The following is a 13,120-nucleotide window of genomic DNA, read 5'->3' as shown; positions in this document are numbered from 1 at the left end:
GCCATGTTGATTCTCACTTTTGACTTTTGGGCTATCAGGCTAAGGAAGAAAAAGAAAAAAAGATTATTTCGCAGATCGTCTTGTAGCATTTCAAATTCTGATGTTTTTTAGTAGCAGTATGCCTGCTACTATTTACATTTCAGAGTTCTCAGTCAGCTTATCCATTCATTCTGTCCAAGTATTATAGATGAATTAAGTGACACAGACAGCATGTAGTAGGATGACTCTAATTTGTCCAGAACTGGAACTCTGTATTATTTTTAAACTTGTTGACACATATATGATCGGTTTTCTTTAACTTGAAGGAATTAATAAAGATACTAACAAATGATTTACAGCAGTTCATTTTTGACTGATATTCAATTTATCACCCCAGTGTTACTCTGAACATTTAGCTCATACTTTGGGATAAGCTCAGGCTACTTATTGACTTTTGACAGAAGTGTTTGTAAGACCGTACTATACAACTTAGCTAATGGAGCAAAATTACATGATTTACTGGGGGAAAAATAAAAGAAGCTGCAACTTTTCTTTCCTTCTGACAGTCTGTCACAGATGAAAATTATGTTGGTCTTACAAAATTTGTGCTTTCAAAAAACATGTAATGTAGCTTCCCAAAATTATGAGTTTTATGACTTTTTGATGATTTGTTCTGTTATCTATTCAGATATTATAGTAACCTACCCAGTTTTTAATACCAAGATAACCCTTTCTATCCAACATATCCAATACTACCTAACATTACCTTCATTCATCTTATATAAATGAGCCAAAAAGAGCCCTTGTTTATTGGTCCTTATGTTGTTTTCTTCCTCACAGCCGGCTGAGACCATTATCTCAAAACCTCATTAGCACCAAATTCAAAAATTTACACATCCAATTGTTTTACATATTGTCCAAATAAGCATATTTTAATCATTTAGAATCATACCCTGTACTCACGTTCTATTAGCCATAGATAAGACAAACTCTGGGCCTATGCAAGACTCCAAGCCACTCTGCCCTTTGGGCTTCTCCAATTGAGAGACTCCATGCTATGCTGCTGAGTGACATTACCTAAACACACACACCACCCTGACTCAAATTCTCCTCTCTCCCAGGAGTTCCCTTGCATCCTTCTGTTTCCCAGTGCTTTCCCCTTCCCCCACAAACACACACTTTCTCTGGAAGGTCTCCTGTTATGAATAATTAATCTTCTTATGCAACTCAAACCCCATCCAGATAAAGCCTATTGTGTATTTTTCCTTGATCAGTCCTAAAATCCTCCAACTCACCACATTTCCCTACAGATAATTCTCTAGAAGTTCTCAAAAGTGTTCATTACTCTCACTCTAGGAATATGTTCTGAAACTGTATACATTTAGATTTAAATATACACTATGGATTTTATTTTGTTATTTTTCTTGACAGTTTTATATGACTATTCAAATGCTAATTTGAATTACCGAATTGTATTCTACTCACTTTGTAAACACTGATTTGAAAATTTTTGCCTTAGGAACTATTTATACTTATGAAATTATTGAGAATTCTCAAACTCTTTTTATGTAGGTCATATATATATAAATATCAATTATATTAGGTATTAAAACTAAGTAGTTTTAAAGTATTTGGTTAATTTATTTAAAATTTTAAGTATTTATTACTTTGTCAAAAATAATAATAAATATGCTAATCTAAATAACATATTTATGAAAAATACTACATTTTGAAAAAAACGTGAAGAGTGTCTTCTTCTTTTTACATTTTTACATTTTTCAGGTAACATTTTATTTTCTCATTGCTTTTTTACTTGTCTACTGAAGGGAATATTTATTTACCTAAATATCTGGCATCTTTAATTTTAGAGTAAAATTTAAGATGCCTATTGAAACATTTTTCTTGAATGTTATTGTAAAGCAACATAATGGGACAATTTGATCCTCACTGTTTCATAATCTGATGATATAAAGTAAAACTCTTCCCATTTTCCTCAGATTGGTTTAATTTTCAAAATCAGTGCTCAATAGATAATTGTTATTTTGTTACTGCTTCACTGTATTCACAAATTCAGAATAAATATGTGGAAAATGCTTCCAGTTGGTTAACAACTTTTTTATCAAGCACATAAAAAACATACCGATTCTCTCGCAATGCAGTAATACTAAGTATGCTGATACTCAAGATTGGAAAAAGTAACTACATTTATTTGAATAAAAGTGACTATGTTCATTTAGTTTTCAATAACCGATAAGCTAGAATTTCTTTCAAAATGAAATTATACAATTATTTTACTTTTTCTTATGTCAGTCACTTGATATTTTGTATTTGTTAAATTTTTTATGTGTTTGAATTCCCAAAAATACTTATTCCTATTAAATAACACTTTAAATTGATGTCATAAATGTGAAATGAAAGATTATTGCAAATAACCAGAACTGATATTAATAAAAATTGAGAGGTATTATATGATACAGTTGCCTAAGAGGCAGTAGAGAAGGGCAAAACAAACAAATGAAAAAAAAAATTAAACAAAGAAAAAAGAAAATACAATGTACATGTGACATTGATGTCTGTAATGATCCTTGGAAAGTAACAATCAGACGATCAAAATGAAGTCATGGAAAGACTTAAGTAAAGAAAATAAATTATTTTCCATATGCACTGAGAATAACAACGTAGAATACTAAAAATATAGGTACTTTAATGTTAACCTGGTCCATCTATTCTCTTGGCCAGGGACTGAGATATTTTATGTGACTTTACTTTTTTTTCTTTTTTTCTTTTTCGTGGTAAAGTACACATAACATGAAATTTGCCATCTTAACCATTTTTGAGTGTATATTTAGGTGGCACTAAATACCTTCATAATGTTGTGCACTGTTTACCACCATTGATCTTTGTAAATCTTTTCTTCTTGCAAAACTGAAATTCTATACTCATTTAACAGTAACTTCCTATCTCCTCTACCCTCCAACACACACCGGTCACTAGCAACCACCTTTTCATTTTCTGTCTCATTATTTTGACTACTCTAAGTACATAATATGTGGGATCATGGAGTATTTGTCTTTATGTGACTGGTTTATTTTACTTATCATAGTGTTCTCAAGGTTCATTTGTGTTGTAATATATCTTACAATTTCCTTTCTTTTCAAGGCTGAATAATATTTTATGCATGTAACAGATTTGCTTATGAATGATGGACATTCGAGCTGCTTCCACTCTTGAAGTATTGTGAATAAAGCTGCTATAGCATGCATGTACAAATATCTCTTTGAGACCTTGCTTGTACTTTACCTTCTATGCTTTCTGCTGGAAACTGCAAGCTTTCAGTAGGCTCCAGAGTGCCAAGGTAGTTAGAACAGACAAATTCTACCAGTGTAATTATTGTCTAGGTGGGATTCAGATACGTGGTGCTTCCTACTCTGTCATCTGCCCCAATTCCTCTCTTATGTTAATTTTGAAATGTCGCACAGACTGAAAAGTCAAAACAAGGAAAGGTAAACAAGAAAGAATGATAATTCTTAAATTTAGAAGTTCTCTGCCAGATAGAGGATCTGCATGTAAATTTATTTGATAATATATATGTAGGCCAAATCTGAGTAACAATGATTTATAATTCCTGGCAGTGGTAGAGTGGGGGCTTGTTATTCTTAACCTAAATAAATTTGGAGGAATTATCGGTGCTAGTTAATCTGAGTGACCCACGTATTCTATAGTTAGTGCCCTGTTCTTCATCTTCTGAGAAATATTTGAAGATAAATGGGTGGAGGAAGACTGCAAGACACAGAAGATATATGGAATTGCTGGATGCTATTATTGATGAAAGAGAATGAAGCTGTCAAATTAGTGGTATTCTTGTTGTCTAAGCAGCCAATGACACGAATTATGACATGAAGGTGGACCAAAACCTCCATCTAAATGAATTATGGAGCACTTCCTTACACATCCTCATGTTTCTTGAAGTTAAAAATGAAGAACAGAAATTTACTAGAAAGCACTTACTACTTAACATGTAGAGATTCTAAATCTTTGTAAAGTTATTATAACTATTTTAGATATAGTCAACTATGAAAAAAGTATTTTAAAAGTTACAATAGAGTAGATGCGGGACTTATGAGAACAAAATAACTTTGGATAAAATATAATTGTAATCCCTTTTTAAATTATTTAATCCAACTCAATAGCAAATTCAGAACCAATGAGGTAATATACATAAAAATGCTCTGGAGTCTAAAACGATGGCTAAAAAACTCACTCAATGTCTTGGCATCTGAACTAGTAAGCATCTTCACAAATTTTGATGATATTATTCTTCAGAATAGTTCTAGAATTACTTTTCAAAGAGTTGTGTAAATATGCACTATTAATATTGTACGGCTAATCGACACTATAAGAACACATATCTCATTAGCAGAGTCAATGTATCCTAAAACATAAACATTAAGATTTGTCAGTTCTTACAGATAATCCAGCATATGCAATTCACTTTACAGAAAAGAAACATGACAATAAATAATTGGTTTAGGTTAGTAAGAGTAACAGGACACATACTGGAGCATGTGATTTCCCACGTGGAAGGGTTTCTATGTACACAGACACTTTACTACAGAGGGAGTTTCCATTAAAAAGTTTAACTTCATGATAACTCTCTAATGGGTTAAAATCTTTATTTTTGTAATAAAAAATGGTCATAGTGTTCTTGCAACTACATTTATAACAAACAAATGAAAAGCAAAACATTTTTATTAAAATGTTATTTTTCATAAGTAGAAGGAAAATGATACAGAAAGTCAAATTTCAATATACTTAAAATGTATTTAATGTCTACAAAAAGGTCCATCCTATTATAATACTAGTAATTATTATGTTACTTTAGAGACAGCGTGTCAGATCATGCCCCTTGTATCTAAATTCATGAGGGCTGAAACTTGATTTATTCTGCTTAATGACTAAGATACATATCAAGTTCTCTCCCCACTATCAGCGGCAAAAATGCAGCATCAATGCTGACCTGAATGCTATTGTGGAGATAATTAATTACAACCACACTTGTAAGTGCCTGTCTGTTCATGTTGTTTAGTATATATAAAAAACAAATCTATTAATATAATTAATTGGGGAATATTATTTTGTCATATTCAATTGGAAATCACAAAAGTATACATTAAATCAAAATTTATGCTGTAATTTGAAATTTTGTTTCTATTATGGATGTTATTGATTTGTTTATTGCAAACAGTACGTTTTATTAACAGTTTCAACATGTCCAATATGTGCAGCATATACAGTTTTTGCAATGTAATTAGTTAGAAATTGGGGAAGCTTAATTTTAAAATTGAATTGAATTGTTCATGAAAATCTATTTCATACTCTCTATGGCTTGAGCAATTTCTCTTCATAAAATGTTTTATAGTTGTTTAAAGAAATTAAATGCAGTTAATCAGAAAGAACATTATGGTTTGACACCTAATTTGAAAGCCCTGTCTTGAAGCAATGAATGATTGCTTATAGAATTACATATACCAGTGAGAACCCAAATAGGAAATCCATTTATGCTCCAAGTAGATCTCAATATTGCTGTAAGTCAGGGTAGGTGGTATTGTCTGTATTTTTGTGAGCAGTATTTTATAAAAGTGTATATAAATGCATATACAAATTTCTATTAAAATGTCTATTTATTGTTTAGTCTAGTTTGATAGATTAAAAATAGTAAAATAGCATTAGGGTGAATTATCTAGTTATTGTATATGAAAAAACAGATCAGTGATTTTAAAGTCGTTTGACTATGCAGCCAAGTCAGTCCTATTGATGTAAGTACAGATGTCAACTATCAAGTTTTAAGATCAACATGAACAACAAAAAGTAGTGATAAAAAAATCCCAGTGGTGTTGTTGAGAGATTTTCATCTCTATTTAATCTTGGTTCATCTATTTTTCAGTGCCGCCAGCAATCACAATGCCTCAGAAATCCTTTAACGCCACAGCAGAGAGAGGAGAAGAGATGACATTTTCCTGCAGGGCCTCTGGCTCTCCTGAGCCCACCATCTCCTGGTACAGGTAGATTATGCACCCACATTCCTCTGGCCTCTGTCTATAATCAAGTTCATGAAAAAATATTTGCGATCTTATCATTTTGTCAGGAAAGAGAGCAAAGCATTGTTTTTGAATTTTATTTGAAAAGTTATTATATTTTTGTTTTCAGATATGTTGGTTAAATTAAATTGTTAAAGAGATCAACAGGGTGACTTAACCCATAGCTCTCTTCATTCCGTCTTCAAGGCATTTTTCTGACCCACAAATTTTAGCCACTTTACTTCACTCAGCTGAGAGCTCTGTCTTGCAACTCAGATACACTGCCTGACTCCATTTGGGTTCTTCCTCTCTGAGCTGTTGCCTGGTGGCTGTCTTCAGGTAGAAGCTATGATGGTGGTCTTTAGAGGTCATTGTCATATACTACTTGTTGACCAGTGTTTGTAAGCTGTTATTTAACCTGTGTATCCAGTGTTTTTGTTGTTTGAAATGAGAGGATACATATATCCCTCTTACTCCATTATGGTCAAAAGTGTGATTATTCTCCTTTCTTTATCATTTCTATTAATCTTCTAATCCTAACCAGTTTTTTCTTATGCATGGAAAAGGGACACTTAGAGAAGTCATTTGAGTTTCAAAGGATGGGCTCATGGAATGCCATTCGAATCCTTTGGGAGTTTTTCCAGACATTGGCGTTCCACAGAAAGGGACTGTGAATAACAGTGTGTATAGTCTACCTAATAGGTTTGTTGGAAAAGAGGTATTAAGAACTATTACCTTGTTTATTATCCTTTAATGAGATATATTTTTAATTGAGCTCTTGAAGGAGACATAATCTTTACAAACTGATTTCCTCTAAATTCTTTAATATCTACCTACCCACTTCAAGTCTCAAATCATGAGGAGATTTTTTTTCTCATGAAAATTCCCAGAGTTTGCCAGCCATCTTCTTTTTTCCTCTCTCCTACTATAGTAGATTTCTCCTCACTGCCCCCGACTCCCCCTTCGCAGAAAAACAAAAGTTATTAACTCATTAATGGGATCTATAATATCTTCTAGAACTGCTAATCACATTATGAATATTTCATGCTAATTGACCATGTCTCATTCATTTGCTGTACTTCAAACATTTAATATGACATTTCACATGAGATAAGGAAATAACCCTCTTTATCAGAAAGAACAGTGGAGCTTACTACATTACTGTGTGAACCTAAGTCTCCTTTGTAAATTGAGGGATATGGAAAGCATACTTAAAATTTTAGTTGTGGTCTGTGAATGAGGGTGGAGAGGGAAAAATGCACACCCGTAAGCTAATTGTGAGTATATTCAACCAGATAAGTAGTATAGGCAAAGTGTTGTATAAATCACGTTACTGAAACTTCTAGTGTGTTATTAGTCATAGTTGTAATAGTAGTAGTAGTAAAAACTTTAGTGCTTTTTATTAACTAGATTGAGAAATATATACTATCACTAACTACAGTGAAAGCCCTATACATTATATCCTAGAAAAATTGCTAAAATGTCATTTTTATAGTTGTAAATATTAGATTAGTAAAAATGTAAAAAAATATAAAAGTACAGAGAAATGTACATACATTTCCTCTTATTTTTTAAAGCATAATTTTGCACACTATTATGAAACTTTGCACATTTCTTGATGTATTTAGAGATATCAATAGAGACTGAAAAAAAGATGTTATTAAGTTATAGAAGGATAAGGATTATATTAAGATACATGCTAGTGCTTTCTAGAAAGCAAAACCAAAATTTACTGAAAGATTATTTAATGTATCAGAGAAATCTTCCGTTTCAACATAGGAAATATTTTTTATAATAATTTTAGATATTTTTCTTTTTAAATATAAACTTGTATGGGCAAGTAAGTCTCCCTATCCCTAAGGACAGTACCTAAACTTTTTATGTTAGTGAGCCTTAAAATCAGTTTAATCATCTACAACACCATTATGAGGAAAATATAGAAGGAGAGATAAATAGAAGAAAGAAAAGAAGGAGGAAGAAGAGATGAGGAAAATAAAATAGAATGAAAGAATATGATATAAGAAGGTTTCACACATTATGGGATATTGTAGAAATTGTTTCAGATTTAATAAAGATATTTAAAATATTTCTTGTTTTAGTTATTGTAAAAAAATTTGAAAGATACTGTCTTAGTGTTCAACAATGACTAGAATTGAGGCAGAATAGATATGGCTTCAGTTCAGAAAGTACATGGAAAGAATTAAAAATTATATCTAGGAGGGAACTTATAAAAAAGTGATTTCTGATTTCTTCTCCTCATTAATGAATTACATCATCATATTCAGAATAATTTCCATGTTGATTATTTTATAATTTGGTTGTAATTTCAATGCGGACCTGAGAAGAGACAAACCTTGCTTGTACTGAGTCCGCCATCTTCCCTAATCTCCAGAATAATTTCCTTAACTGCAATTCCACATAATTCTTTCATCTCACCCTTTTATTGGCAGTACTTATTTACAAAATAAATTGGTTATGTATTTAAATTGCACTTACTTTGAAACTTCTTTAAAAAATGTTTCCATAGAAATTCTATTAAATGTGTCTCAGGAACCTAGTAAATAAATGTGTCATAATTACATGTTGAATCCAACATAAAAAAATGTATTTGGAATTCAAATCAGCAAAGAAACTTTTTGGTAACTAATAATCAATATGCATATTGAACCAAGGTGTGTTTTTGCCTAAAATTAATATCAAAATTTCAACATAACTCAAACGTTATTCTTGTCCCTAAAGTCAAAACAATTTTTAAGTATAATTTTAATATTTATGCATTAAGTATTACTGGGCTAGTAAAAGTAATCATCTTATTGGAATATAGCCTTATCTATCAAACACAATAGCCATGAAATGATTGACAACTATAGATCAAAAAGTTGAATATCATACTCCTGAGTAATGAAGTCAGATTTATAAACTCAGATTTCTGTTTTCTTCTGTAGGAATGGCAAGTTTGTTGAAGAAAATGAAAAGTACCTATTGAAAGGAAGCAATACAGAACTCACTGTCAGGAATATAATCAATAGTGATGGGGGCCCTTATGTCTGCAGGGCCACAAATAAGGCAGGAGAAGATGAAAAGCAGGCATTCCTCCAAGTTTTTGGTAAGTATTATAACATTGTGGTCAAAACAGTGATTTTTAGAGGGTAGTCTATGTCAAATTCTACTCTTGTCACTTACATAAACTGTTTTACTTTCTAGAATTAAATCTGTTTTCTCATCTCTACAATATATTTTAAAATTGCAGTTACAAGATAGAATTATTTTAAGAATTATATGAAATCACACATGTAAATTTTTATAAAATATCAGCTGACTCATAACAGAAGCTGGAAGAAAGTTCATTTAAATTATATACACCAGGATCTCATCTATATATAGCTATACATATATCTATATATATCCACACATCTTTAAATGGCACATGTTGGAATTAGTTTTACCTATAATATACTTCAAAAGAGCATACCTATAAGGCTACAATTAGGAAACATTTACCTGTGACTATAACTAAATATTCTCATTTTATTTCATTAAAAGGAAATACACTATAAGTATTTTCCATAATTAACAAAAGCCATATTACTTTTTATGGGGATCTTGTAGATAGTATAGAACTAATAAGATTTTTTATTAAATTATTGATTTAGCTTTTATTATGTTTTCAAGAAGAAAAACTATTTTGCTGGTGAATATTTGGAATATGAATATTCTCTTTAAAAAGCATAACACTAAAAATTAGATACACTACTAACATTTAGTGTATTTTCTCCATTTTTAAAAACATTGTTATTAAAATGCTTTTACAACAAAGAGAGAGGAAAGGAAGGAGGGAGAACTCTGTAAGAGTAAGAAGGACCAGTGTTTGCAGTTGGCAGATGTAGTGGTACTACTTACAAGACCAAAAGATGAATGGTAATATACCTGTGGACACGCCCTCTGCCAGCTGGTTCTGTGGTCACTTAATAGAAATATTTTTCTGAACCAGAGAGATTTTCATAAAGCTTATTTCTAGCAGAGTGAGACAGGCAATAAAGAATACACCAAAATATATTAAAATAATTAAATAAAATGAGAATAAAAAGATGTTCTAAGAAGAAAGTGAAAATGAATAAATTGAGTAGTATTGGGTAAAAGGACTATTATTTTGGAAAGTTATTTAGAAGGGTAATGACTAGATGTGTCTACACAAAAACCTTTAATGATGAGAAGTCAGCAAATATAAGAGCCAGGAGAAAATTGTTCACAAAGAGGAAAGAGTAAACAAACTTAAATTATTAGAAATTATGGAAAGCTCCTAACTTATTTCAGCAGTATTGCACACTTTAAAAAAAAAAATGTTTTCTTTTTAACCTCTATTTTGTGTATGTGTGTCTGTGTTTTTAAAAAAAAAAAAAAAACTAATTAAAAATGATAGTGTCTGAGATAATTCCAAAGGGTAATATTCTTAATCTATCTCAATAGGCTCATATGAAATACTACTTATTTACTTATTATTTATTACAATGGCAGTGAGTGACAACATAAAGTTTCTAGTAATTTCATCTTTTCAAATAGAAAATAATACACAAAATGTTATATGCTGCATCACTGTTGTGATCACTTATGTATATAACACTGAACAAATCGGTATTGTGTTTAACATAAAATCATGTATATATAGTAGAAATATAACTAAGTCCATTAAATCAATTGGGTAAACTTAGAATTGTTAAAAATTAACAAACAAACAAATCTGTTACTGGTCCTGAAATTACAAGTACTGGCTTTTATCTCTTTTGTTCTAACAAGTGAAAATTTAAGAACTGTAGATAATACAAAGTTTGCAAACATTAAGCTCTGTGGTATTATATAAGTTTGTGGATGGACATAATTTTTAACATTAAAAGAGTTTAAATGAATAGACATAGGCATAATTATAAAGAAACCTTTAGCTACAATGCCTAATAATTTGTTAAGATAAACTGAGGTCAAAACAAATCAATTAGAATAATATAAACAAATAACACTTATGTATATTTACTATATGTTTAGTATACAATTATCATTTTCCCTCTTTGGTGAAATTGTTTTAAAAGCTTAAGAGATAATAACTCAATAAGTGGACCCCCCCCCCTCACATACACTTTCATACACATGTGACTTTTAAAAAGGAAATTTTAACTTTGTAGATTAAGAGAATAAAAAATAATAAAGTAACTGTTAAACTGACAAAATTTTGGAAGGAATTATAATTTGTATGTTGGTTTCTAAACTACTCAAATCATTTTTATAATGATAATTGGTGAGAATTATTTTCTAAAGTTTTTTCTCCTGTACTTTGCAACTTCTTGACACCTCTATAAACAAAATATGCTGCTGTAACTGCTACAAAGTTAATAATTCCATACTACAATAATGTGGCTTAAATGCCCACTGTGGCTTTTAAGTCTAAATAGTAATATTTTTTCTCCAATACAGATTGAGTAATATATATATTCTTTACAGTACAGCCTCACATAATACAGCTTAAAAATGAAACTACGTATGAGAATGGTCAAGTCACACTAATATGTGAAGCAGAAGGGGAACCTATTCCAGAAATCACTTGGAAAAGAGCAGTGGATGGCATCACGTTTTCTGAAGGTGATAAGGTAACAACGACTCAATTTATGGTGGTTTCTTCACATCATTATGAAATATATTGTATTTTTGGTGTTTACTTATTATTACATCTCATATTGGACTCCGGTTTACCAACTTGCAGGAATGCAATGGTTTATTTTTTTTTTAAAAAAGGTAACTCTACCATAGTCAGCCTAAAAATAAATTGAAGGCCAAAAAACTCAAAGTGTACTATATTTTTTTTCAGGTTTGATTTTAACTCTTTTTAAAAAATTTTAATTGCAGTTGACATGCAATATTATATTGGTTTCAGGTGTACCGCATAGTGGTTAGACATTTATATAACTTAGAAAGTTATCCCCTCCCAATAAGTATTGCATCTACCTGACATCATATATTAAAGATGTTTTTCACCAAGCCACCAAATCTTAGATAGTTGGTATTCTTAAGTTTGCCTGGATTGACTTTTGGTATACATTGAATCTATAAAATATCTTATTGCAATTTTAAACTCCCTGCCCAATGCTGTGAAAATGAAAGTAATTTAGATTCACAAAAGTCTAACTGTCATTTAACTCCTTACACTTTAGAATTGTCTTCGTGCAGTAGAAGGGTAATTTCTGCTTTCGAAAAACTTAGAATCTAATAAGTAGATACAAACACAACAAAATACACCATTTTTGCAGATGTCATTCCCAGATAAATTGATGGTCTTTCTCCAGAATGCAATACAAATTACTGAGAAATCAGTTAATTATCACGTTTCACTACATTCAGTGGATTTCCATAATCATTATTTTCATAACTATTCATATAAAAGTCCAAGTATAGACAACAATGAAACAGAAGAAAAAGGTAATGAATGAATGATATGATGGACTGGCATTTTTACACATGTAAATATTCTAAGATTCAGCTTATAGATTGCTTTTCTTTTCTCAATGTTAAAGACAAACTTCCTTTAAACATCTTTCATTAATTGAAATTGATTTCTGCAAAAGTCATTGATTTCTAAAATATAAGTAACTTTGATTTAACCAACATTGATAGTGCAAAAAATTGAAATCAGTTTATCCAAAATACACTTTGCATCCCTTCAACTCAGTATGTCATTTTAAACAACATACTAACTCCATAGATTGTCAATACAGGCTACTCCCAGTTTATTTACTAATTTATCTTTTGAAAGAATATATTCCTATATATATCACTATTCTATTCCCCACTTCCTCTTTATGATAGCATTTTTAGGAGAGTATAAACTTTTAGTAATACACTATTTTTATCTACTTATTTCATGTATGCAAGTCGAAAAGTGAATTTATAAAACATAAAGGATATTATATAGTTTTCGGACCACCCAAAGAAATGATGTAGTTTCCTTTAATATTTTCTTAACATAAAATCATAGATGTTACTATGGAGCAGTTGGCAAATCTTAGAGAATTTATAGTTCC

The 13,120-nt window shown here is 30.6% G+C and overlaps 1 protein-coding gene across 1 annotated transcript in view; it reads left to right on the top strand.

Annotated features, from left to right (window-relative positions):
- NCAM2 (neural cell adhesion molecule 2) overlaps positions 1-13,120 on the top strand; it is a 445,018-nt gene that overhangs the window by 297,142 nt on the left and 134,756 nt on the right. The window contains exons 6-8 of the mRNA XM_011358219.2: positions 5,924-6,041; positions 9,002-9,162; positions 11,547-11,692. Of these exons, the coding sequence (XP_011356521.1) occupies positions 5,924-6,041; positions 9,002-9,162; positions 11,547-11,692 (425 nt within the window). The remainder of the gene's footprint in view (positions 1-5,923; positions 6,042-9,001; positions 9,163-11,546; positions 11,693-13,120) is intronic.

This window comes from Pteropus vampyrus, unplaced genomic scaffold, assembly GCF_000151845.1.
Source record: "Pteropus vampyrus isolate Shadow unplaced genomic scaffold, Pvam_2.0 Scaffold38, whole genome shotgun sequence".
Classification (NCBI taxonomy): domain Eukaryota; kingdom Metazoa; phylum Chordata; class Mammalia; order Chiroptera; family Pteropodidae; genus Pteropus; species Pteropus vampyrus.
This window is presented reverse-complemented; position numbering and strand designations above follow the sequence as displayed.